This window comes from Canis aureus, chromosome 33 (genome assembly GCF_053574225.1).
Source record: "Canis aureus isolate CA01 chromosome 33, VMU_Caureus_v.1.0, whole genome shotgun sequence".
NCBI lineage: Eukaryota > Metazoa > Chordata > Mammalia > Carnivora > Canidae > Canis > Canis aureus.
Genome location: NC_135643.1, coordinates 23,726,804 through 23,754,109, shown reverse-complemented (window position 1 = coordinate 23,754,109; position 27,306 = coordinate 23,726,804). Strand labels below are relative to the sequence as shown.

Genomic DNA, 27,306 nt, shown 5'->3' with positions numbered 1-27,306 from the left:
TAGCTGCTGCTGAAAGTCAAGTTAAATTGAATAAGAAAAATATCCACTGGATTTGCTGTGTGGGACTTGAGCAAATTGGAAGTACTATCTTTGTGTGCTGCTACTTTGGGTAATGAGGTTGATGACTAAATGGCTGACCCAGGCGATGGTGGGGGAAAGAGAGGGAAGGCAGGATTCTTAGAAGTTGAATTTTCCTTGTCAAAGACTTCTTTTACTTCATTTCCTGCGTCTTGATGCTGTTTACTGTAGAGGCATAGTTCGTGAATGCTAAACACAATTTAGAGTTCCCAGATTATATATTTACTTTATTTCTTTATCTTACTGTTGATACTATAACTATTAGTAAAGAGGCCCACAGAATGCTTAATGACTTTTTAAAAAATGCCAACAAACACATTTTTGCCATAAGGATTTTTCAGTCTTCTAATTTCCAAAGGGTTACTGATGATTTGAGATTCATTCCAGAGGCAGATTCTCTAATTTTCTCTAATTATCTTGTTATGAATAATAGCTATGGAGGAACACTGTTAACTGTATTTGACTTGTGCTTTGTTTTCTGAATTGTTTAAAAACATTATGGTTAAAGAAGATCTGTAGCCTCTAAAGAGCTAGACAGGAAGAGCAGAAGGCTGCACTTGAATGGGGTTGGTTTCAGGTAGCACTCACATGGGCACACAGACATCCTCTGCAAAGGGCAGTCAAAGCCACCCCAGTGACAAGAGGAGAGGGGATTGTAAAAAGCAAAAGAGATACTTAGTTTAGGAGAAATTAAAAATGGATGGAGTATTTATTTCCACTGAGTAAGCAGACATTATAAATTAGAGTGTCATTAATAAAATATATTCTAAACAATAGTTAAACATAAGCTAAGATGAATGGAGCCAATATGGAATGAGATGGCTTATGAGATAGAGAATTAACAGGAACTTAAAATATGGTTGTTAATAACTAAGTAACTGCACTCAGAAATATTTATTTCCCCCCCCTACAATGGCTGCTATATCTGCTGTTAAAATTAACTAATTTATTTTTCCTAAATAAGTGGACGTAGGTACTCAGTGGTATGTTTCTGTTTGACTCAATAATTGGTAACTGAGCTGAGTACTATTGTTTAAGTCTGAGCTAACACAATAAGGCATCCTTAACCATTGCTGAATCATTACCACATGTAGAGACATGGCACAAAATGTCACTTATTTTATCAGTAAAACACAAGCTTTAATAGATATGCCTTATTCTTACTGATCCATTTTAACTAGGAGCATAAACTATGGAAATTGAATCCAGAAATAAATGTCCAAATTGCATTTTATTTTTTAATTCCCCTCCTCATTTCAAATATTTCATCAGAAATAGGAAACAAGTAATAAAAATGATGAAAGGTACATGAAATCTACATCATGTCCTTATCTGAAAGGAGAACTGGGAAGAAGTGCTAATACAAGTAAAATAAAGGCTGCATGGAGAACCCACATACTTGCCAATGATTCCTCTTTGGTGAGAGTGGTCATAATCCCCAACTGAAGTATTTTTTTTTCTTGGCATAAAATTGTGGATTATTTGAGTCAGAAGTGACCTTAGAGAGCATATATTCTAGCTTCCTGCACTGTACACATGAGGAAATTCCATTCACACTAAGGAGAATAAAGTCTCATGTAGTGATTGCTGATTCGGTTAAAGAATCTAACTCTTGCTCCCGCCCATCCAGAGCTACTTCTCCTGGACTATCACTTTCACTTCCATCACTTTCCAGGAAAGGGAAAGGAGAGATAGTATGCAGCCTTTGGAAAGAGACAGATCTTAGGTATTTTTTGAGTAGTAATCATTTTCTTAATACTCAAAGAACGACAGACTGGAATCTGAAACCATATACCTGTTCAAAGTCTGTAATGAGCTACACGATGAACATATGGTTCATTACTCAGGTAGAACATGAAAAGTTTATAGCACAAATTCTTCACTTCTCTGGTATCCAGGGCCACCAAACATTCTTCATTTTCATAAGTATCAGATTCATTTATTCAATTTGGGAAATAAATAAGTGTATTTTAAGAGGGCAGTTTTCATTTTCCTTCTTATCATTTATATAACTATATTATAGTTCTCCATTTATGTTTTCTAAGACCACTTATGTTTTCAAGGAGGACAAAGCAAGCACTCCTATTTTCCCATTTTTGTTTCATGGTGTCTCCCATGTCAGGAGCTAATTATGTGAAAGTAGCTGCATGTGCAAAGATGAAAAACACAATGTCCATGCCTTAAAGAAGGTGGAGGGAAGGAAGAGCAGAATATGTTCAAGAGTGAGAAATACTGGAGGGCTAAAACATAGGAATCATGGAGAGAATTAAGAAGACACGGAGAGAATGCTACGGTTAAGAGCCAATGCTGGGAAAGATTAGTGACTCTGCAGCCTGGTATACCATTCAAAGGAGTCTGGACATTTTCCAGTGAGTCACTAGAAGGCTGTAGCAAGAGAGTGTCTTAGCTAACACTGGCATTATGGTGAAGTATAGTTTAAAAACTAGCTGCATTTGCACCTCTCATCAACAGAAGCTAATGAAAACAAGGAGGATGGTATACACCAATTCTTTCCCAGGAGACAAGGACCTAAAAATTAATTAAAGGCTTTTGGAAGAATCTCCTGAAGAATTCTTTAAGGGAGACACTTGCTAACATCTGAATGTAACCTTGTGAAAAAAACTAACCTTTAAGAGAACTATCCACAATTATGAAGTCCCTCACAATACAAGACTTTCCTACGCCTGTATCTTCCCTCAACCCAACTGTAGCTGGGTTCATACTGTATTAAATATTTGCAGGCAGCAAACCAAAGATGGAAACATATATACAATTTAATAAAATTTGGAAATGAAGTGTACCTAACATGAAGATGAAAATAAGATTCCAATGAGTATAAAGCAAACCATGCACAATGATCAGTATATGCAACAGAAAGATATCATTTCACCAAGAAATACAGCTAAGAAGAATTATTTGGTACTACCTCAAAGTTCTTTTAACAAATAGGATGCTAATGCTTTGATCAATACTTGCTATGTTCTTTTAGCATTTTGACCTAATTTGCTTCTTAGATTGTATCTAGTTGTTCCTATACAAAGTTAACTTTATGGTTGTCCCCAGACACTTTTGTAAATAGGATGAACATCTCAAAGGTTTTAATTATCTCAGTAAAGTGGGAGTTACTAGTATTTCTAACACTAGCACTTGCATTCTAATTATCTTCCCAAGTTGGGCTTTCAATTTTCTTCATTTTTTCACTCAATCTCTCTTAAATTTGTTGTTTTAGGTAATGCTCTGGAAATTGTACCTTATGAGGCTACATGCTGGGATTTAATATCTACCCCAAAAAGATGAAATAATTTAGGAAGCAGTTAGATAATTAAGCTGATTTAGGTAAACTATTTAAAACCTAATGGACATACATTAAAAATAAACTAAGAAAATCAAATTTCTCATCATTTCTTTTCTCAAATGCACAGAATTGTCATTTTGTTATATGCCCAACAGCTTTTAAATGATAACATAAAGTCTCTTATTACAAATTCTAGGATTACTGAAAAATAAAACCCACAGATTTCTCATTAGTACTACTTTCCTCAAACTCACAGAGTGTTCACATTATTATACGCCAATAGCTTTTAAATGATTATAGGAAGTATCTTACTACTAAGTTTTTCAGATTACTTAAATCACATCTGCCATGAAAATTTACAAGAAAACCCAGGATGGCTCTTACAATACGCCATTTAGTGAAGTAGGTGAGATACTGAAAAAAATTGAAATCTGCTGGTGTATGTTCTTACAAATACACAGTAACCACAGTGAATAAAATTACAATGCATGCTGTTCTTTGAATAGAGATGTTCAGCGGACTATTTGCAAAATATCCAAATTTCCCAAATAAGTGACAGTAGCAAGCACACGAAATAAACAATGACTGTAAATGCTCTATGCTGGAATAGAAAAGCAAAGCTTTTTGCACATTTTTAAAAACATAATCTACTTGGGAACAAAGCCAAATGTCAAAAGGGAAATCCAAATACTTGCAAGGAGAAGCATAGTGTAGCCTGGGCCCCCTCCTCTGAGGCCAAACAACCCTAAAACACACTAAGGAAATGCCCCTGCAGCTGTTTCTTTTTCATCAAGGGTAGAGTTTGCCTTGCACTATCTCTACAAATTCACCAGAGGGATAACTCATGTTGTCCAAATGCCAGTGGACTAGAGAACCATCCTGTGTCATTCCTGGTCTAAGACTTGATGGAGGCTGACTGAATTGCTGCCTGCTTCTTCCGCCAGGCCCGTGAGAGTACTGCTGGGTCTCTTCTGAGATCTCAGCCTCAGATTTTGATCTAACTTCACTACACGTCTAGGTCCCCTGACGACAGTAGCAGGACTCCTAAGCCTATCTGAAGTTCTATAGATCAAACTACTTCTCCTAGTGTCTCTTCTTACCATGCTGTGGTCTGCTGTCACCAAGTTAGAATAATTCTAAGTCTTAGCACTCCCTCAGGCTCAGAGTGACTCTCTCCTGATAGTAAAAGCCTGCATCCAGCTGTGACCATTCAGCATCCTTCTTTTCACTAGGCCATCAGGGAGAGGGGAAGAGGAGAATCCTAAGAGGTAATCATAACAACCCTTTCTCACCTCTCATTTCTGATGCCGAGGGTGAAAGGGGAATAGTGTTGTGTAGTTATCTTAAAACTGGGCTAAACAGTTTTTATTCACTCACAGCTGTAGAAGAAATCATGACTTGGCATAATAAAGCACTCTGAAACATTGTCCAAGAATCATACATTATATTTAATCTTATTACATATAAAAAGTTGTTTCTCCCCAAAGGCAAAAGCAACACAAAAATGTGTTGGGGGGCTTCTGTGCTGACTGAATACTGATAATCCAATATATCACTTTTATTAATCTTTTTGCAGTGAATGGAATTTTTAAAGTGGAAGATAAGGTAGACTTGTCACAATAAAATGAAACAATCCATATTTCAAGCTGTTACTTTTGCTTTTGCTTTGCAATTACAATATAGACATTTTATCAAATGTCCTCAGACTCACAAGTTTGACAAATGATATTTTATTCCCTGAACCTTCTCTAAGACATTTTTACCTTTGCCATTGTTCTAATAGAAAAATGTGTCACACAAAATAAATAACAAAGCGTCCAATTCCAAACTAGTTTAAACAGATAAGGCTTCATGACAACCTATCAGCCACAGTACCATTGATGATTTTGTTAAAGAGTGTTTTGTGGTAAATTTGAAGATCTCATTCTTCAGCTACCTTTTTTCGCCTTTACTCCCTTTTACCCTCCCCCTCCACTGCCAAAAACCCCAGGCAAGGGTAGAATTGAACCATCAGGTAGCTATAAAAAGAAATGCCATTTATTTCACTTTGAAAATGCAATGGAATAAGCACATCCAAAGGATAAATGTTCCACATTAAACAAGCTTTCTCTTTATTGAAAGTGGGTCAGGTAACAAAAAAATCAAAATAAAATGCAGAAATTAAACCAATTGTTTAAGATGAATCAAAATGCAATTGTTATATTCTATACCCAGGAGGGCATTGGCAGCATCTGCATTTACTGATAAACGTCTCAAAGAAGGGTCTTTTGAGAACACTAGAAACTCCTCACCAAGTCCTCCTTGTTGAGTAATGCCTTGTCGCACTGGCAAAAGAACTCGGGGCTTGAAAAATCCCTCTGAAAATCTGAGCAGTTCTGGAATTCCTAATAAACACTATCAAGTTATAGCAATAATTTTCACTCTCAGGTGAGTAATAAATGAAACTAAGAAAGACACACCAAGCTTGGAAATTTCCACATGAAAATGATAATTCCTCGATTAATGCCTTATGTTCCCTTTTTGGTAGGATTCTTGGTTTGTCTGACTCCTGAACCTCAAAGCATCAGGTGATCTGACTTTTCTTTTGCATTGTCCAGATCTGGTTACAGAGGTATTCGTTTCTTAAGAGTTCTTAAAAAAAAAAAAAAAAAAAAAGAGTTCTCCTTAATCTTTCTATCTTCTCTATCTGCTCTGTGACAGCTTTAAAATGAGCCCAACCCAAAAGCGATTTTGAAATGGAGAACCTGTTTCCCAGTGACATTCTCTGGAATGACTTGAGGTAAGTAAACTAATTCATCTGTATCTCTGCACCTCTGCACCACAGAAGTCAGTTTCCTCCCTCCCTATTGATCCACAATTCATTCATATAACCAACATCCAGACTTTATACCAAAGCATCATTCTGTTATCCAGCATTGGCTCTTTGGCTTGTCATCAACTTTGTGGAAAGATCAACTTACCTGGCACACGCCATCTCCAGGACGGGCTACCCCCAGTAGGTATTCCACAGCCTTTGTTGTAGAGTATTTAATCTCTGCTGTGGCCTTAATGACTCCATCGCAGTAGACATGGACATTGACAGAGCCAGCAGGAAAGTCTTGTAAAATGCAAAGAAGAGTTAGGAGCTGAGTATATAATGCATGTATCCTATTATTATACCTTTTAGAGAATATGAAGGAATATTTAAGAATTCATTTCGATCTTGCTTACTTCTAGAACTAAACGTTTCATTTTATCTTGGTATCCACAAAAAATAATGTACAATTTTCAACTTACTTAAATAAAACCTTACAGGATCAGAACATGCTAAGATTACAGTAAAAGCAAAGCCCTAAAGCCTTTCTCCCTACTACTAAACTTCATTTTTTGGAGTAATCTATACCTATCTTTACATAATACTTTAGAATTTAGAATGATACAATCATTCATTTAAAGTTGTGTATCTGTTAATAATCGTATGAAGGAAATTCTTGTTAATTATAGGCAAGCTTCTCAAAATTGTACTTGGAAAGAAAAGGTAGAATTGATTGAAATTACTGAACTTTTATGTAATTGGCTACAGTGAAAAACTCTTAGGAAGGCAAGGTTTAATACCCTGCTATTTAAGTACTATTTATACTATACATTTATCAAAACCTTTTTTGTGAACAAGTTGTTCAAAGTGACTGATATGATGCCTTGTGAATTCTGCATTAACATATCAACAGGGCTAGAGTTCTCTCAGAAAGTTGGGTTTGTTATGAAAGAATAACAACAATCATTTCAGTAAGAAAGTTATTTTGTTTTGTTTGTAACAAAAGTAAACAAAATTAAGCCTTGAAATCCATTTGCAGAACATACTTTAAAAAATCTGACACTCTGTCATGGAAATATTTCCCAAATTCTCCTGGAAAATTGTCACCCAGACATCTGGTGTTTGGAATATAAGCTGATAAGTGGAAGACCAAAAGAGTCTGTTCTAACCTTAGGCACCCGATGAAGCTTTAAATATTTAAATGTTTCTAAGGTTTAAGTATTAATTTTACTTTATCTCCTGAGGAGATTAAAGAACCCTCTTATAATTTTGCTCAGAGAGATTTAAAGCCAACAAAACTAATCTTAAGCTTAAGTAGATCAAGAAGTTGTAATTTTCTCTTTCTATATTGCTTGACTAGACACGTAACCTGTGTTATAAAGAAAAAATATATATCAAAATTCTCTCTTCCCAAAGTCAGCATCCGCCCAGCAGTTAATGAAAGAGAAAATGCAACAAAAGTGCATCTCATCAGCTGAAGCTGCCCACATATGGTAAAGAGGGCTCTAGAGTTACTAAGTTCAAATGAAATCAATTTTGGTAGATTTCAGAAAGACAATTTTGAAAGAAGATATTGATTTTATTTATCAGGAAAGAGATTAGAGTTTGCAATGAGGTGTTCACCTTCTGAAAGAAAGTCAGGTGATGAATCATGAGAAATATATGATGAGAAGATTTGCTTGGTAGTTCTTTGATATAGAATACTTAAAAAAATATTCTAACTCTTTAAAATCTAACATGAAAGCAGATGAACTGTTTTATTCTTGATATAGTGTATCATCAGCTCTATTGATAATGATGTTGATTTTTGAATAATCTTCCCAAGAGGTGTCCTTTGAAGTACTTTTACACTATATATATTTTTTATCTATTGAATGTCAGTATTAAATCAAGACCTTAGAGGATTCCGTATGGATTCATCTGGCTGGGAGGCCCTCCTTAAATATATATTATTGGATTGGCCTTTTCATAAACAGAACCCTGTGCCATCTGAGCATTATTTTATTTTGAGTGTGGTCATTACGATATCTACATTTTATAGCTCTTTAATAAAAACAAAAGCCAATTAATTTAAAGACTCAGAAGAGAGGGAAAGTGAATTCTGCTATTTACTATCTAAAGTTGGGAAGCAACATTTAACACTGGAAGTACACATAAATGTGGGTCAAGATAACCAAACCAAGTGAGGGTATTGGTGTAAGTTATGGAGAGGAAAAAAAGGCTTATAGTGCAAGAAGATAGAACTCCTTGCCCACAACAAACACAGATACTCAAGAAAGCAAACTAACAGAGGAGCAACAATAAAAGGGAATTCTTTTCAAATTTAACGTCTCAAGGTTCAGGCCACTTAAGACTCTTTGTCAACCTGCACTGTCTCTGGGATTTAAGTGATTTGTCCTTCCAGATGAGGGGCAAACTGAAACAGTTCACAGAAAATATAATCTTAAGTGTTTTTGAATAGTCAGAGCTAAATTCACTAACCCCTTAAAAACACATATTTCACAAATCCAATAACTGAGGAGCTGTTTGCTTTCTTTATTTCCATTGTCTGTGAAGCTGTGTTCCTTATTTATTTATTTATTTATTTATTTATTTATTTATTTATTTTTAATAATAAACTTATTTTTATTGGTGTTCAATTTGCCAACATACAGAATAACACCCAGTGCTCATCCCATCAAGTGCCCCCCTCAGTGCCCGTCACCCATTCACCCCCACCCCGTGCCCTCCTCCCCTTCCACCACCCCTAGTTCGTTTCCCAGAGTTAGGAGTCTTTATGTTCTGTCTCCCTTTCTGATAATTCCTACCCATTTCTTCTCCCTTCCCTTCTATTCCCTTTCACTATTATTTATATTCCCTAAATGTATTTATTTATTTATTTGTTTGTTGTTTGTTTGTTTGTTTATTTATTTATTTTTGCTGTGTTCTTTTATGAACCAATTTTAGCCCTTTATCATGTGGTAAACCTTATATGAACCCATCTAATGTTTCCATGGAAATTGAAATCAATATGGTTTTCTTTTGATTAGAACATTATTAGGAAATAAATATTTTGGTTTCAAAAGCTTGGTCATGCCTAAAAACTGATATCAATTTAGTACATATTAAAACTGCCCTTCTCAAATATGATATTTAGAAAAATTTCTTATCAATTGTTATTTTTCTGCTCAGGTTAAGTATAGTACTGGGCATGCCCTAAAAGTATTTTTCATACCCTTTCAATGAAATATGAAATTATAATTTATATTATTCAGAACAGCTTCCTAATTAACAAAGAGATTCTATATTTTTGTGGATATTTTTACATTCCTTTCAACTCTTTATTGGTTATCCCCCTGCTGTGTAAAGTATTTTTCTGGCTGAGCTGCAGGTACCAGAGGAATACCCTCTTCCTTCTGGGTAAACAATAGTTAATATTTCTAGTTTAGAGGGCAGCCCGAGTGGGTCAGCGGTTTAGCGCAGCCTTCAGCCACAGGTCCTGGTCCTGGAGACCCGGGATCAAGTCTCACGTCGAGCTCCCTGCATGGAGCCTGCTTCTCCCTCTGCCTGTGTCTTTGCCTCTCTTTCTCTGTGTCTCTCATGAATAAATAAATAAATAAAATCTTCACAAAAAAATTTCTAGTTTAGAGACTTCACATGTATTTTTACAATTTTTGGCATAAGGTGAGACTACGTCAGATTCCTGAGTAACTTCAAATTTGTTTAGCACAGGACAGTTCCTGTCAGTGACAAACCTGTAGATTCCATTAGAAAAGTGTGTTTTTTAGAAAATGAAGTAATTATGAGTGTATGAATTTGTTAAGCTGAGAGGCAAAAGAAGATAAAATTAGAGGATAGTTTCTTTAAAAAAATCAGGTTAAGATATGGAAGTGTATCAGAAAAGAAAGATACCATTTAGAAAAAGAGCATCTTAAGATTTCTTCACTGGTTGGCATAACTGTACTTTAACATAATTTTTTTCTTAATTATTACCTAATTAGAAAGAAACATACATTTAGAAAGAATATTAATATGGCAAAGAGTTGGGTTGGATGGTGAAAAATCTGAGAGTTCTGGGCACTGTAAGTAGGTCTCAGAGTATATGACATGCCTCAATGTTGAGAGTATTCACACACACACACACTTAAAACGACTAAGAGAAAGTATCCAAAGAAAAGAAAGAATAATAAGGAATAATAGTTTTAAGAGGTACCATTTTCTAAAAGAGAATGCTAATTGCCTATCCCAAAATCTATTCTCTTCCTTTTAGAAATAGAATCCTGATTTTTTTTTTTTTTCAGGGCACATTGTTATCCAGCTAAAAAGAATAGATTTTCTGTTCTTCCTTTCAGCTAGAGGTGATCTTGGGATTAAGTTCTGATTAATGTGGTATCAGCAAATGGGTCTTACAGACACCTTCTCAATTTAATGGGGGTCTTCTTTATCCCAGTATTGTGTTGATAAACTGACTCTCCCAAAAGAAAATCAGAAAGTCCTGACTTACAGTTTTTGCCAATTTCTGTGATGTATATATTTCCACCATGGCTTATTTCAACTACATGAAGCTCTTAGTATCACACAAGAGAATATTTACAGAGAGCAAATCACATTTTAAGTAACATGGCTGATTAAATCATGATCCAGATATGAGAAATCAAATTATATGAGGAAATTTTCTACACTTATAGAAAGATACTGGCAAGATGGAGGCCATCTTCTGAACTTGATGCATCCTAATACGGAAGAATCTCTGGTATGTTTCCATTTTAGTTTAGATCCCTCCATCTTAACTTGGTATTCAAAGAAGTACAGAAAATTTTTTTTAGAGACTTAAGTTTATATAGACTCTTATTAGAGGTGTGGGAGACAGAGGAGATCTTTCCTGCCCCTGGAAATCACCAATGAGTTCAGGGATTTTATATGAGATAACATGTATTAGGAGCTCTCTTGAACATGATTCCCCAAGGGTGAAGGGGGATAAACAAATTTGGTGGTTTTCATATCAATAGATATAAACAGAGGAGTAGGAAAAGGCAGGATGTTATATTCTAATACAATACTTAGAAAGATGGTTCCCCTAAATTTTCAAATGGTTTATTACACCCCATCTAGAAACTGAGGGTGAGATATTCCAGAAAAGCCACTTCTTATGTTTAAAATAATTGCTAGAAGGAAGGAAGGACTAACACTTTATTCCTTTATTGGATGTTTAAGTGTTGTCTTGCATTTTGTTCTCTTATCTATTTGAAATGCAATTAGAGAAGTTATTTTGTCAATAAAGAAGGTGAAGCACAACTGGGACTTGTCTACAGTACCCAGTAAATGGCTCAAAACAATAAAAGCAGCTCTTTTGGCCACTAGTTAATTGTTTCTTTGGCTACACTAAAGACTCTGGAAAAATTATCAGCCTTTAAAGAGCATGCTGGACACTCTTTTACTCCACAATTGGTATAGAAGAAAAAGAACTTTACTATACTGTGCTGTTCACTGCTGTTCAATGGAACTTTCCAAGAGGATGGATATGTTCTAATGAAGCACTTGAAATACAGTTAGTGCAACTGAGGGGCTTAATTTTAAATTTCATTTAATTATAATAAAGTTTAAATAACTAGCGGTGGTTAGTGGCCACCATATTGGTCAGCATAGCTACAAAGCAGTTTCTCCATCTATGATTTGTGACCCATCATGTTATCAATTTAGTTGGTTTTGACTAGCACTGAAGAAAATGAAAAGAAATGGAATTTCTCTCTACTTATCCATATATTCGTACATATTGTTTACTTTTCCATTATAGTCTTTAAATATTAGCATAGTTATTTAAAATTTCCTGTCTGATACTTCCAACATCTGTGTCACATCCAAGTCTGGCCTGATATTTCTTTAGACTATTTTTGCTTTTTGGCATCTCCTGTAATTTCTTGTTGAAAACCAGACATACTGTGTCAGGTATAAGAACTAAAGTAGGTAGCCACGTAGTGGGAAAATTTATAGTAATCGGACTGGGCGGTGGGCTATAGTCCATGTCTAATATAGCCATAGGTGCCCAGGGGCTTCAAATTTCTCTACTATCTTTGTTTTTGTCTTTCCTCTTGCTCTTGTGCTTCCCTAACTATTCCTCCTCAGAAAGATTCTGCATCTTTTAGTGCTTCCAACTATAACCTACAGCCATTTATATTGAAACTGTTTTGTGGTGGTGGTCAGGTTGCGGTGGGGGGAAGCATTCTAATATTGTGATTAAGTCTTGGACTTCAAGTGGACTGGTGTCTCTGGGCTGTCACCTTCAAGTGTTTCTCCTGTGGCATACCTTCCTCCCACATTCTAAGTGAGACAGAAAAGTTAGAGGGTGCTACGATGGGGTAGATGCCTTTCCCCAGCTGAGATAAGGCACTATAAACTGGCTTCCCTGGAAGAGTAGGCTTTTGTTTGGAGAGTACACTGGGAGTATTTCACCGTGATTATTCTTCCTCTAACCCAGCAGAACCTCTAGACGATCTTCCTCAGATCTTCACTATGTGAACCTGGTAGGGTTCATGGAGGTGAATCCCACAAAATTATGGGTGCTCTCAGGAATTTCTGACTCGAGCTAGTCCACTCTCCACCTGAGCAATTCATTAAAATTCCCATTTAAGTGTGCTACCACTCTATGGCTCCAGTGACTTCCGTCCCAGCCAAGGCGATCTTGGATGTCACTCTCTTGATTTCTTTTCCTCTCAAGATTTTGGGATGGTGGTTTGCCCTGCAACCTTAGTTCTCTGAGGAGTTCAAGGATAGTCACTGATTTTCAGCTTGTTCAGCTTTATCTTGTTGCAGGAATAGGAGTGACAAATCCTAAGTTCTTCACATATCATGGCTAAAACTGTTAATGACTACTTTTCAAACTTTTGCTTTATTTATATATTTCTGAGTATGTTCTGAGTTTTGATATAAAATGTAGTTCTTACCAGGGTTAAAAAAATGTCAAGAAACACTGGCATGAGGCAAAAAAAAAAAAAAAAAAAAAAAAAAATTAAGACTCTGGGGGCATTTCTGTGGAGGTACATCCCATCCATCTTCCCACACACATTCATGGAACCATCGTATGTATTTCTACGTTTGGTAAGAAAATTTCTCTTTAATTTCCAGAAAATATGAGTTGGGAAGGTTAAACAGCATAACTGGTAAATAGTGTTCTATTTATTTCTTATTACAAATTTGCTGTTCAATCACATAGAAAATATATGACCTGGTATATCTTTTTTTTTTAAGATTTTATTTATTTATTCATGAGAGACACAGAGAGAGGCAGAGACATAGGCAGAGGGAGAAGCACATTCTCTGTGGGGATCCCAATTTGGGACTTGATCTTAGGACCCCAGGATCACACCTTGAGCCAAAGGCAGATGCTTAACCACTGAGCCACCCAGGCATCCCTGGTCTGGTATATCTTAAAAGATATAGACTATTAGTTTTCTGCTTTTCTGAAAAACATTTGAATTTTGACATAATTGATTCTTTGCATTGCTCTTAGCTGCTAGGTAAACTGAACATATAATCTTAACGTGAATAATTTTATTTGACACTTTGATTTGCTGTTTGGGAAATATTATCTAAGTACTTCTTAATTTGCAATATTGATTTTTCTGTAGCAATTTTAGTCTAACTAGATTTAGTTTAAACTTGAAAACTAATTAGTTAGAAATTAATGTTCATTAAATCATTATAAAATGTGGCACGAGTAAGGGGTTTTGGAAGAGAAAGAAAAAGACAATGTTCTTTCCATCTCACTTCTGCATATCTTCATCCATGATAGGGACCAGTGTCTGAAATGTTTATGAATGCTTAGTGTACAGTCTTTCCTTTTCTATAATTCAAGTCTGACCTAACCTGTGCAAGGAAGCCCATAGAGGAGACATATGGTTTTCATAACACAATAGAAATGTCTAAATGTTCTATAAATGGGCTTCATAATAGCTGTATTCAAAAAGAAAAAAAGTTTAGTATGCATTTGACATAGTATTTAATTTTAAATGTCTTTTAAAAAAGATTTCATTTATTTATTCATGAGATACAAGAGAGAGAGGCAGAGACATCTGCAGAGGGAGAAGCAGGCTCCCTGTAGGGAGCCTGATGTAGTACTTGATCACAGAACCCTAGGGTCATGACCTGAGCCAAAGGCAGATGCTCAACCACTGAGCCACCCAGGTGCCCCTAATTTTAAATGTTTGTATTACATTTATAGATTCATAATAATATTGTTTACTTTTTATTGTAATGTATTTTTAAATGTCACATTTGTGAAGTTTTATAAAAGGTAATTTTGTTCTCTGATTGCAAAATATCATAAATTCAAAAACCAAGTAGTCCTACATTTATAGCAAAACATTCAGAAATTAATAGAATAGACTGATTTTAGTACAACTATTGTGGCAGGTGTGGCTATTCCACCTGGAATTTTAAATCTGATACAATTTATCACGCTGCAAGCAAAGGTGGATAATAAAATGGTTAACCTCATAAATTAAATAAGGAAAAGAGGGAAGACTGTATAAGGAAATGGTACCATGATGATAAATAGTGAAAAAGAAATATGCTTTCCAAAGCATCAAAAATATATTCACAGGCATGGAAAACAAAAAGGAAAGGAAAAAGTTCATGAATGAAAGTCTAAATGTTCATTAATCCTATTACAATAAAGTAAATAATTTTAGTTCCATATTTAATAGCTGACATATATTAAAGTGATCTCTGCTGACATATTTAAAACGATGTAATTTTGCAGGCAGTCATTTCACCACATGGTACACAAGCTAATTTCTCATAATTTACACATTCATACTTTTGGGAACCTAGATTACTAATAACCACCTCAGGTATGTGAAACCTATGCACAGGAAGCACCTGCAGAACAATATTAGTTTCTGTAAAGAAGTGAAACCATTTATCATAAATTTATTGAAAGAAACTCAGGATGATGTTTTATATTTATTAATGCATAAAAAAGTTTCTTACCTAAAGCTTTCATACACCAGACTGTCTTATTCCAACGGGTTGGCTGCATCCTAATACATTTACTATTTGATGTAAATTCAACCTCCACGGTATCACCAATGACTTCATCTCTCAAGATAATAAATATTTCACCAGGATTCTATAAGATAAAAAATATTACCCAATTAGGGCCTTGAAAAATATTACATTAACTAAAACACACATTATATTTATTAATGACAAAGTTTGCACATGATAATTATTTCTACATGTCCATATTTTCAACCATATTCAGAAATAAAATACGTAAATATGATTCTCACTACATCTTAAATTTCTCAACTTGGTGTCTGTTGAGTACTCATTTTTTTTCTCCAACCCTATCTTTTGCAACTGAAAAAACAGTGAGGACACACTTTTTCCATGTTTGTGAGGCTCCACATCTGAGAGTAATGAGCATCACTTCACAGATTCCAGGGAGCTGTAATTTGCAACCAAATCCTTTTTCCCCCCAAATCCTTTTCTTTCACCTTTCTAGAACTTGGTACATTTATCTATAAATGAGAGGATTAAATAAGTTTACCTTTAAGATATCTTAATATTTATAATATGAGTTTTAATGTCCAATGTTTTAAATGTCCAGTAGTTTTAAATCTTACTTAATTGGGCTTTTCTGGTTATACTTTATTTGTGATGAGTATCTGTGAAGGTTGGCTAAAGGTTACAAATCTAAAAGTTTCAAGATATTATGGAGATCAAAAAGCTAAATCTACGTATATAAGGCAAAAAGGATTATTGAAAACTTCTTTTGAAAAAAATCCAAAAAAAAATAATTAGGGATAAAAAGATTGGCATTAATATGGAGAAAAAAAAGAAGGAATAAATATTTGTTGAGCACCTCTTTTATACTAGGAATTATGTTAAATACTTTTATTTTATTTTATTTTTTTTAATATTTTATTTATTTATTTATTCATAGAGACACAGAGAGAGACATAGGCAGAGGGAGAAGCAGGCTTCATGCAGGGAGCCTGATGTGGGACTCGATCCCGGGACTCCAGGATCACGCCCTGGGCAGAAGGTAGATGCTCAACCACTGAGCTACCCAGGGATCCCAAATACTTTTAATATAAAGGTACTTCCTTTAATCCTAACCAAAACATACATACTCTGAAGCCAAAATGGAAGGCTATTAGTTTTCTCTTTGAAGAACATGGTAGCTAATACAGAGTTACATTCTGAAGATTAATCAGAACTATCTCATTCAAAATCTGTATGCTACATTGTGCTGTTTAACCCCTCAAAATAACCAAAACCAAACACCATTTTTATGTTTACCTCAGATATCGCCTTCCCAAATGCTTTCTTCAAAGTCAATCTAAATTTCAGCAAAATAAAATAAACAGCAACCTCATTTACACACTCCTATAAAAACTGTGTTTACCCAAAAGTCATTAACTTCAAAGTTCTCTTATTTAAAAATTATCTCTCTAAGCATAAACCACCTACAGATAAAACATATATCTTTACTGCTTTGCACCAAAGAGTTTCTACAAATACGTTGATGTCACTGAATTGGTTCAGCTGACACACTTCCACTTCAAGCATTTTTCCACCAGTGTCTAATGCTCCCAAGTATCTGTCTGTAGGATATTTTAATTAAATTTCTCCTTACCAATTACATTGCAAATGGAGAAAAGAAGCCACTATTCCAGCTAACACACCTTCCCACATGTCAAGAATGCCCCTCTGCTTTCTTCTGTATGCCTCACCAAGCCACTGCTTCATGTGACTCCTGACATCAGGAACATGAAGCTCTCCTCTTCCTCACATCTGCCACTTCCTCTTCACAGGGCCTCCTGTCTATCTCTTTTAGTTCCTTTGTTGCTCACATCTGTCCCCTTACTGCAAATCTGTAATGACTTCCCATTTACTTTGGCCCAGATCCCCAAGATCCTCTGCTTCAAAGTTTTCAGAGCTCTCTTTCATGGGTACACTACGTCTTGTTTAATTTTGACCTCTCTGCTTCCAAGGCTAGTAAACCTAAGCAACCTCTTCCAATGTTTTATTCACCCAGCTAACTCATTCTCATTCATGAGTGCTCACACAAGCTTGCTGCGTCTGCATCAGATTCCCTCCTTAGGGACGACCTGGTGGCTCAGAGATTGAGCGTCTGCCTTCGACTCAGGGCCTGATCCCGGAATCCGGGATCAAGTCCCACATCGGGCTCCCTGCGAGGAGCCCTCCCTCTGCCTATGTCTCTGCCTCTCTCTCTCTGTGTGTGTGTGTCTCTCATGAAAAAATAAATAAATCTTAAAAAAAAAAAAAAAAAGATTCTCTCCTTAATAGAGGACAGGACTCCAACTTTCAACCATCTCCAAAGAATAGTTTTAAACAAAAGGCAAGCATATTGGCCACCCCAAAAGAGGCACTTACATCTTCATTTGTATCCAGGACCAGCTTCATGGGCTTATGAGCCGTGCATTTGCACAGGCCCTGCACTTGGGAGGTCCTGTACTCGGTTAAATGTTCCGCTGTCACTGCCTTAAAGTCCTTACTAATTTGAAGGAGAGCCCCTATATTTTCATTTTGCACCAGCTCTCTTTGTACATAATGCTGGCATGCTATTTAGTTCCTACTGCCCCTCCATCTCCCCACACTTATCCTCTTCATTAACGTCCAACTCAGGTTTCACAAGCTCCATAAATCTTCCCTACAACTTCTGCCTATAATAACTTCCAAAGGAATCATGGAGCATTTCACACCCATACTCCTCATTTGACCTTTTCTAAATTATGCCCTCTGCTCTGAATTAATACTTCATGTCTACGTCTTGGCTTCCCAGCTACATTTTCAACATCCTAAAGTATTTTTATTTTTTTATATCATTGTGGCATCTTGTAAGAATTATGTACATAAGAGACAATCTGTACATATTTTTAAAATTAAGATGGAATAAGTCTGTTAAAATATGACATTTTGAAATTGAACATGCCCAGCTCTACTCATGACACCCCTGAGGACTCACAGCTTCATCTGTTTTCTGCATCTCCATGGAGGAAGCGGCCTGTTCTAGGAGGGAAGGTCCAGCCTGTCCTTAACTATTATGAACATCTTAATTAAAAATATAATTATATGGGTACACTTAATTCAATGGAGAAAGTACTAAGACACTCAAATGATCATAAATTTGGTTTTATCAGTTATGAAGCTGCTATTTTGCTCTCAATCTTTCTGACTCATCTGTTTATCCCTATTTTGTTCTGAACATCCAGAGACAGAAAGAATTCTGATAATCATCACTTCCAAGGCCTAAAGTTTTGTGGCATTGGTCACAAACCTTAGGACCTAAACAAAATGGCTACAACTTGGTCTGTAATATAACATATAGATGGTGAAGTTTCTGGTTTTGATAGGGTTGTTTTCTTTAGGCTTTAAGGATATGTTATGCACAGGCAACAAAGAATTTTTATCCCAGTGCATCATCATGACTTTTGTATACCAAAGGCCAATGGCTCTTTTCATATATTTATAACTGCTTTAATATGCACTAGGTTAGCAAGCATAGTCTCATGGGCTTTATTAAGCCAGGACTGTACAGCTTCCTCCAGCTAACCTCTATAGGACCCACAACAGCACAGTGAGGATTAGGTTATGGCAATAGTTCCAAATTTGGCTGTTAATTCTCACCTTTAGGATCACCTGGGAAGTTTTTAAAACTGCCAATGTTCAGGCCATAACCCAAACCATTTATATCTGAATCTTTGGGGACAGGATTCAGGCATTATTATTTTAAACCTTCCCTAATAGTCCCTCTGTGCAGCTTAGTTTGAGAGCCACTTGGTTTAAGGAAAAGATATCTTTTGGTCACTGTAAAACCTTACCACCAAAGGGGCAGCACTTCACCACAGAGACACTTCAAGCACTGGTAAACACAATAATATTCTGTAGCTTTTCCTGTATTTTTCAGTGAAGTCACGGGATCACACTTTAAGGTAAGGTTGGTTACCAAGAACTACTGTGATTTGGTATGAGAAATAAGTGGGCAGTGCTGTTAGTTTTCTGTATATTATTTTAAACTATATCTGGGTCCAAGGAATGAATGGGTAGGAGGTAATCTCTAAGATTCTTGTTACTTTTCCATGGGCCCTTCAGAGACATACCCCTTCATATAGTCTAAGAGTTGCTCTAGTTTTGTTGGCTACATAATTAGGTCTGCATTAAAGTTGTAGCTATTTTTAAAGTGGCACAAGATTTTCAAGGTCTAAGAAACCTAAAATCCATGGAAAGGAAAAATGATGAGAAAGATGAATATGCAGAAGGATCAAGACTCCCATGCTCCTGGGTCCTGGGTCAAAGCAGTAGCAACATAACCTGCTGACTTAGTTGAACAAATCTACTAAAGCTGATTCTCCAGAACAGAAGAGGGAATAGGGAGGGAAATTCTCCAGACCCAAGCAATTTTATAACAAGAAGCAGCAGCAGGAGAGACCTTAACTCCCCCTTAATCAGAAAGAATGACGGTCATGCTACTATTTAAGACTCTTACCCAACTCAGTGGTGGCATCTTGGAAACACAAAACTGTAAGGAAACTTACTAGATTTCAAAGGTACTAGTTATGAAAGAGGCATGTGTCAAATAAGACCTGGTGACTCGCAATGTTAGTATGCTAAATTTCTAGATTTTGTAAGATGGTGGTGAAGTCTCAAGTCTCAGGAAGAGGGGAGGACCTATTCTCCTATTCAGCATAGGAGGACCTATGCTGAGAGTTATCCTGGCAAATCTGAAACATGATTTTCATTCATTTGGACACAAACATCTTTCCTCTGGTACTTGGCCATTGTTACATGGACTAAGATTGTACTAGATCTATGTTCTGAGAATACAAGATTTTGACTGGAAGAACTATTTTTTGTCCAGCGGTTAGTTTATTTTGAATGTTTTAGTGCATGTGGCTGGCACTAAAATTATCTTGTATGACCTTCTAACTCAGGATTCCTTAAGAAGCAGGGTACCCAAGAGAGATATGAAATTGAAATAATTTAACTTCCAAGGATTTGAAAGAATTGTATCCATGTCAATAAAAGCGCAAGTTTCTGCTATTAAAAGAATCCTGATCCTATCCAACCATCTGAGTGAGCTATCTCAGCCTGGAGGGTAGTGGGGTCTAATTTTTACATTTCAATTTCTTTGCAAACTGAATAGTGGGGAAAGTTTCATATTCTTCAAAATTTACTTTGTAGGTTTTGTTCAGAGAAGTTATTTAGACTCATTGCAGAATTCTTGGTGAGTAATGTTTAGTTTCAGAGGGATTTTTTCATTTTTGTGTAGATTTTACCTACTTGAGAATAATTCTCATTTCCTGTTTATTACAGTTTTTTCTATTTATTTCTGTCTTTTCCATTGTTTCTGACTCAATAGGAGACACCAGTTCTGATTGGTTAGCCCGCCATTCCCCAAGTTCTGGAGGTCTTTAAGTGAGTCGTAATTTTTCTTTGCCTGGTCACCTTGTGTCGGTCCCCTGAAACTTGAACAGTTTAGTTCCTTGGACTCTTTAAGGGAATGTCAAAGAAGTTCTTATCTCTCTGGAATTGATACCATAATAGCTTAAAAAATGATTCTTCTGCTTAGGCGTGGGGTCTGGGGATGAAGGAATTAAATTTTGTATAACTGCACAGAAAGAAAGCTCGTCTTCTCCCAGGACTGCTAGTACCAGCAAGATCAGGAGATTCTTTTCCCAAAGACACCTCCTAGCAAACAGACAATTGCAGCCCCTGTCATCCAGTGGCGTAAATTCACTGGCTTCTACCAGAAGGACCCTTTCATGCAATTTCCAAGGCTCTCCTGTATTTTTCACCTGTTCCACTGAACACCGCAGACACTGAGGGCCAGCATTTTTCTATTGTCTGGAGATTATGTAGACCCAGATTCAGGTCCAGCTCTGCCCGAGCTTATTTAATAGTTCATTACAATGAAGACTTAGGAGGAAGATGTGTTTTCATATAATCATCTTCTCAGAAACCCACACTCCATCCCCTGCTACATTACACTTTTATTCCTAAAAGAAACAGCTCTGCTAGCTCATATTTCCACTTAATAATGTAGGCCTTTACTACCTGTTTAAGAATTGAAAAATTGGTGATCCACAATATACATATTTTCAAATTCTACTCAGGAATGTTTCCATTTATAAAAATAAAATCCTTGATCTGGTTAATATGAATCCAACTTTTTTATAGTAACTTGATATATATATATATATATGTTATATATATATACATTATATATATGTTATATATATATAATGTATAGCAACTATATATCTTTTGGCAACATGTCAAATAATACCTGATAAAATTAAGCTTTCATATATTCTCCAATATTAAATTATTCAACAAATGTTAATCAAATGTCTACTAGTTGCCAGGTATTGTTCTGGATTCTGAGGACAGAGCCATGAAGAAAGTAAACAAAAGGCCCAGCTATGTTAGAGCTTACATTCTAGTGAAAAGCAATATTTATGAAAACAATAGAGCCAGCCACTTAAATAACAAGGTATCTTACTGACCTCACATGGAATTTCAGCAGGAAGCACCACTGCCAGTGGTATGGTGCCTCTTGATGCTATTGATAATTCTTCAATTTCCTTTCTCTTACTTATTTCCTTGGAACATTCCACTCCTAGGTCTGTTGGAATATTTACCTGAAGGTAGTCCTCAGAACCTAGAGAAAAGTTTGTGAATGTGAACTATATCATGATTATAACATAGCTAAGATCATATTGTTTCCAATATTGTTATAAAGACTAATTGATAAACAATTAATTTAATTAAAATATGAGACGATCAAACTGAGTTTAAGATAGCTGGATGTTAATAATTAATATAATGCTTCACAATTTAACTTGTATTAAGTTTAGTCACCTTAGTGACTAAACTATACCAAGTATATATATTCATTTAATAGTTTAAAGTTTCTCTCCCAAAAAATCCAACTACCATTTAAGATTTTTCTTAATATTAAATTAACAAACCTGAAAAAGATGAAACTATCTCTTTTCAACTACCACCATTAAGAAAATTTATTTTATTTTAAACCAAAATACTTATTTACTCTTTAAATATATTTCCAAATTTTAAAAACAAATAGCACAACTGGGAAACATTGCTAAATAAACTAGTATTTATATACAACACTGGTTTAATAGTGAGATATTAATATTCATCCAAATGTTAATATGTTCTGTGAAAATATGTTTGTTCTATATCAAATAACATAGGATTCTTTATGGCAGTATTACTAAGAGCAGTGAAATATGCTAATGTGAATTTTGAATCTCAAGGGGAAAGAATATTTGACTTCTTTTTGTTTTAACATTTAGTAATTTAACACTTGGTCTCAATGGTTAAAATATTTTTATCTATTGAAGAAAAAAAAGTTGTATTAAGGGTGATGGATAATTGTTTCATAACTCAATGTTTCAAAGCTTGAAGCATCTCATTAGACTAATGTGGCTGAAACCAAGTCTAACAACTAGATCACACAGTAAACTCTTAGGTCAACTCCAAAAGTATCCCTCAAATCCACAAAGAAGAGAACTGGAAAAAAGGAAAATAGCCCCTGACAGCTACAAACTGCCCTGACTCTGTGTAAAAATCTTGGTGTTACTGGGAGCTGGCTTGGTGTTCTCCTAGTAAAAGCAACATCAGGCATGGCCACTGTGTTACCATCATGGATCAAGTCAGAGATGAGACTACTTTATAGTCATGTATGAATCCACGCAAAAATATGAACATTGCCAAAATCCCAAAAATAACCAAACATCCCAAATCCTAGCTCCCATCAGTAGCTACTACTACTTTACCAATTTCAGCCTTAGCCTCTTTTCATTTTGTTTGCCCTCTTGATAGAGTAACCTACCCCTCAGTTTGCCAGGGATTTTCCTGGTTTGGGCAGGGAACATGTTGTGTCCCAAGAACCCCTCAGTCTGAAGCATTGTGAGATAGCTTGTCACCCTATTTTGGATAAAAGTGATTAATAAACCAGATCATAAAATTACAACTGCTTTTTGGAAGCAAGCAAACTATAGCAAAGCCCTGCTTTCTTAAAAACTCCCTCAAATCCCTTAACAATAAACCTAAATCCTATAGTAAGTCTTTTCTAATACTTTTACTGAGATGGCCCATGGTTCTCTATGGTGTGCCTTTCCTTCATTGGCTAGCAAAAAAATCCAAATGGTTCAAGTATAAGTGTGTTCTTAGTGTGTCACAAAAGGACACTGACAGGATGAAAAGCAAGAAGAGTCAAAGGCAATATAGATGGAAGCAGCTAGAATTTTGCTATTTTATCTAAAAAAATAAAATGAAGTTACCAGTTTCATATAGGTAATTCTATCAGTAAAGCTGAATAACAAAAAAGATGCCCCCTGCAGAAGAGCTATCTCCATGCCACATCTAAGGACAGTGGGTATTTTTTTTTCTTCTGTCTTATAAAAGTTGCAGAATAAAAGCACAAAAATACCTGGGATTTCCAGATTCTTCCAACTACTATTCTTCTATAAAATGAAATGAAAAATAGCCTTTATTTCTCTAACAATTTAAACTACTTTCAAAAGCAGTTTCATTTTCTCTCTCTGTCTTTCTCTCTCTCTCTCTCTCTCTCTCTCTCTGTGCCCCCCCTCCACCCCCCTTCGCACACACACATGCACATGCAAGCACCAAACAATGAGAGATTGTGAGAACTGGCTCCATCATTTTGTGAATTGATGAAAGAACAAGGAAACTAATTTTATTTAATCACCGTGGAAGGACGTGGAACTTATTCTACTATAGCAGTATCTAGATGTTTTCTGCTAATGCTTCTGTGGCATTAGTTTAAGAAGAGCTATTTTATTTACCCTAAGGACATGATCATGACTGTACACAAAGATTTATTTTCATGAATGTTCACAGAAGTACTGTTTATAATGCAGAAAATTGGAAGCAGTCTAAGCAATAAAGGACTAGATAAAAACATGCACTATGAAAAAGATACTTTCACCAATAAAAACTCCATCAAAGTGTTTACCATTAAAGAACAAGTTTATAATATAATTGAAAAATTCAAGTTACAAAATTATCAATTTAGAAGGTTCCATTTTATTTAGTAAAATAAAAAGTATAAGACTTCTGGTTTCAGGTTCCACATATTAGGAACTTTGGAAATCACTACTACTAACAAAAAGCTGAATAGACTGACAAATCAACAACTTTTCTTTGATCCTTAAGAAAGGGGTGTACATAACACAAATTGCTGTCCCCAAATTGGAGAGACAGGAAAATAACAGGGAGTCTCAACTTATAAAGAGTCAGGAGTGAAAAACATGCTAGGAACCTGTGACAGGGTAGGGAAACCTCAATTATAATTGAGGAATTGCTGGATGCTCCATGTAGGCAAATTTGAGCATTAAGAACTGCAAGAGAAACCAGCCAAAGGAGGGGTTCCACATTATTTTGAAATTTACCTCCAGGAGCTTGACTAGATTCCCACACAAAATACTGGAGAAAATTCCCCTCTTGCTCTGGCAGAGAGAGGAAGAAAGAAACCATTTTGAAATACTCCAGAGCACTCTGTTCTAAGAAAGGTTTGTCTTCAGGGCATACTGGTTAGTGACAGCCTAACCTACTGGGGTATTATCAAGAGTCAAAGTGGGGGAAGAGAAGTACCCAACAATAGCCCACTGTAGCCATCTTGTTCCACATAAGGGGAGAAAAAAACCTAGGAAACTCTTGTGAAGTTCATGTCCAGAGGTATAGGTTCATTAAATGACTGAGACCTAATCATAGGGCTCTCTCTAGAAAGCTTCCTCAACCCCATAACTCATTACCACATTACCAAAGGCCTATTTACAGTTCCTTTTATTACCTAGTGCATTATGTTTATTGAGAAAAATTAGAAGGCATATCAAAAAGCAAAAAACAAAATTTGACAAGACAGAGTAAGCATTAGAACCAGATATGGCAAGGATGTTGGAATTATCAGACTGGGAATTTAAAACAACTCTGATTAATATGCTAAGAGCTCTAATGTATAAAGTAGATACCATGCATGACAGATGGGCAATATAAGCAGAGTAATGGAGCTCCTACAAAAAAACCAAAAAGAAATGCTAGAGATTAAAAACACTTACAGAAATGAAGAATGCCTTTGATGGGTTTATTAGTAGACTGGACATGACTGAGGAAAGAATCTCTGAACTAGAGAATACATCAATAAAATCTTTGAAAACTGAAAAGTAAGCAGGAAAAAAATAAATTAAAAGAATCACCAAAATCAAAAACAAAAAAATAGAACAGAATACCCAAGGACTGTGGGACAATTACAAAGGTGTGACATACATGTAATGGGAAAACCAGAAGTAGAAGAGAAAAAAAGGAACAGAAGAAATATTTCAAAGAATAATAACTGAGAGTTTCTCCAAATTAATGTCAGATATCAAATCATGGATCTAGGCAGCTCAGAGAACACCAAATAGAAAAATTCTAAAAAAGGATATCATCTTTAAACTGCAGAAAATCAAAGATTAAAAAAAAAAAATCCTAAAGGAACTTAGAGAAAAAAAAAAAACACTTGCCTATAGAAAAACAAAAACAAGAATGATATTTCACTTCTCCTTAGAAACCATGTGTAAGAAAAAAGTAGAGTGATATCTTTAAAGTGTAAGAGAAACAACAAACACAAAATTCTGCATGCTCTGAAATTAATTTTTAAAGGTGAAAGAGAAATAAAGACTTTCTTGGATAATCAAATATTGGGATAATTTGTTGTTAGAAGATCTGCCTGCAAGAAAAGTTAAAAGAAGTTTTTTAGAAAGAAGGAAATAGGGCAACCCAGGTGGCTCAGTGGTATAGCACCACTTCGGCCCAAGGCATGACTCCAGATCAAGTCCCACGTCAGGCTCCCTGCATGGAGCCTGCTTCTCCCTCTGCCTGTGTCTCTGCCTCTCTCTCACTCTCTCTCTCTCTCTCTCTCTCTCTCTGTGTCTCTCATGAATAAATAAATTTTTTAAAAACGAAGGAAATAATATAGGTCAGAATCTCTGCTCTGCATTCAAAAAAGGTAAAATAAAAACATTTATTTTTCTTATTTGTAATTGATTTAACAGACAACAATTTGTCCAAAATAACAATAGCAATGGTGTATTTGAATATATATGTTTATGTGTACAAATGAAATGAATGACAGCAATGATACAAAGGATGGAAGGGAAGAATTAGGATTATTATATTATTATAAGGTAATGATACTATCTTTGAAGTGTATAGTGTAGTTTGAAAGTGTACTTGAATTAGCTATAAATGTAGATAGTAAACTCTAGGAAAACCACTAAAAAACTGAAAAAAAAAGGTTGATATACTAAGAAAGGAGAAGAAATGGAATCATATAAAATGCTCAGTTAAAATCACAAAAGACAGATGAAGAATGGAAGACAAAATATGAGTAAAGGCACAGAACAAGGGAAAAAAATAGCAGTAATGATTATGGTAGGTATAAATCCAACTATATCAGTAATCACTTTGAATACCAATGGTTTAAATGCACCAATAAAAAAGACAGAGATTGTCAGAGTAGATCAGAAAATGAGACCCAACTATATGTTGTATACAAGAAATCCACTTTAAATATAAAGATATATAATGATTAAAAGTAAATGGATAGAGAAAAAATACAATATTGATACTAATCAAAGGAAGAAAAGGAGAAATAGCTATATTAGTCTCAGACAGAGCAGACTTCAAAGTAAGGAAAGTTATCAGGGATAAAAAAGAGATGATATAATGATAAGGAGTCAATTCTCCAAGAAGGGTTAATTCTTAATGTGCAAGGGCCTAAAAACAGAGCATCAAATGGTTTGAGGCAAAAACTGATAGAACTGCAAGTAGAAACAGATGAATCCACTATCATGGTTATAGAATTCAATACTTTTGTCTCAGAAATAGATCCAAAAGGCAGAAAATCAGTAAGGATATAACTGAACTCAATAACACCACCAATAAACTGCATATAATTAATACCTATATCCTAATTCATCCAACAACAGCAGAATGCATATTTTTCTCAGGAAAAATATTTTACAAGAAACATTCACCAAGACAGACCACATTCTGGGCCATAAGACACATTTTGACAAATTTAAAAGTAATAAGGCATATA

At 35.4% G+C, this 27,306-nt stretch overlaps 1 protein-coding gene across 3 annotated transcripts in view; it reads right to left on the bottom strand.

Annotated features, from left to right (window-relative positions):
* Window positions 1-27,306, bottom strand: part of BANK1 (B cell scaffold protein with ankyrin repeats 1) — a 281,320-nt gene that overhangs the window by 182,044 nt on the left and 71,970 nt on the right. For all 3 annotated transcript variants that reach the window (XM_077882140.1, XM_077882138.1, XM_077882139.1), the window contains exons 3-5: window positions 21,683-21,837; window positions 15,135-15,273; window positions 6,334-6,470 (exon numbers count right to left, since the gene is read on the bottom strand). In XM_077882140.1, coding sequence (XP_077738266.1) covers window positions 6,334-6,470; window positions 15,135-15,273; window positions 21,683-21,837 — 431 coding nt within the window. The remainder of the gene's footprint in view (window positions 1-6,333; window positions 6,471-15,134; window positions 15,274-21,682; window positions 21,838-27,306) is intronic.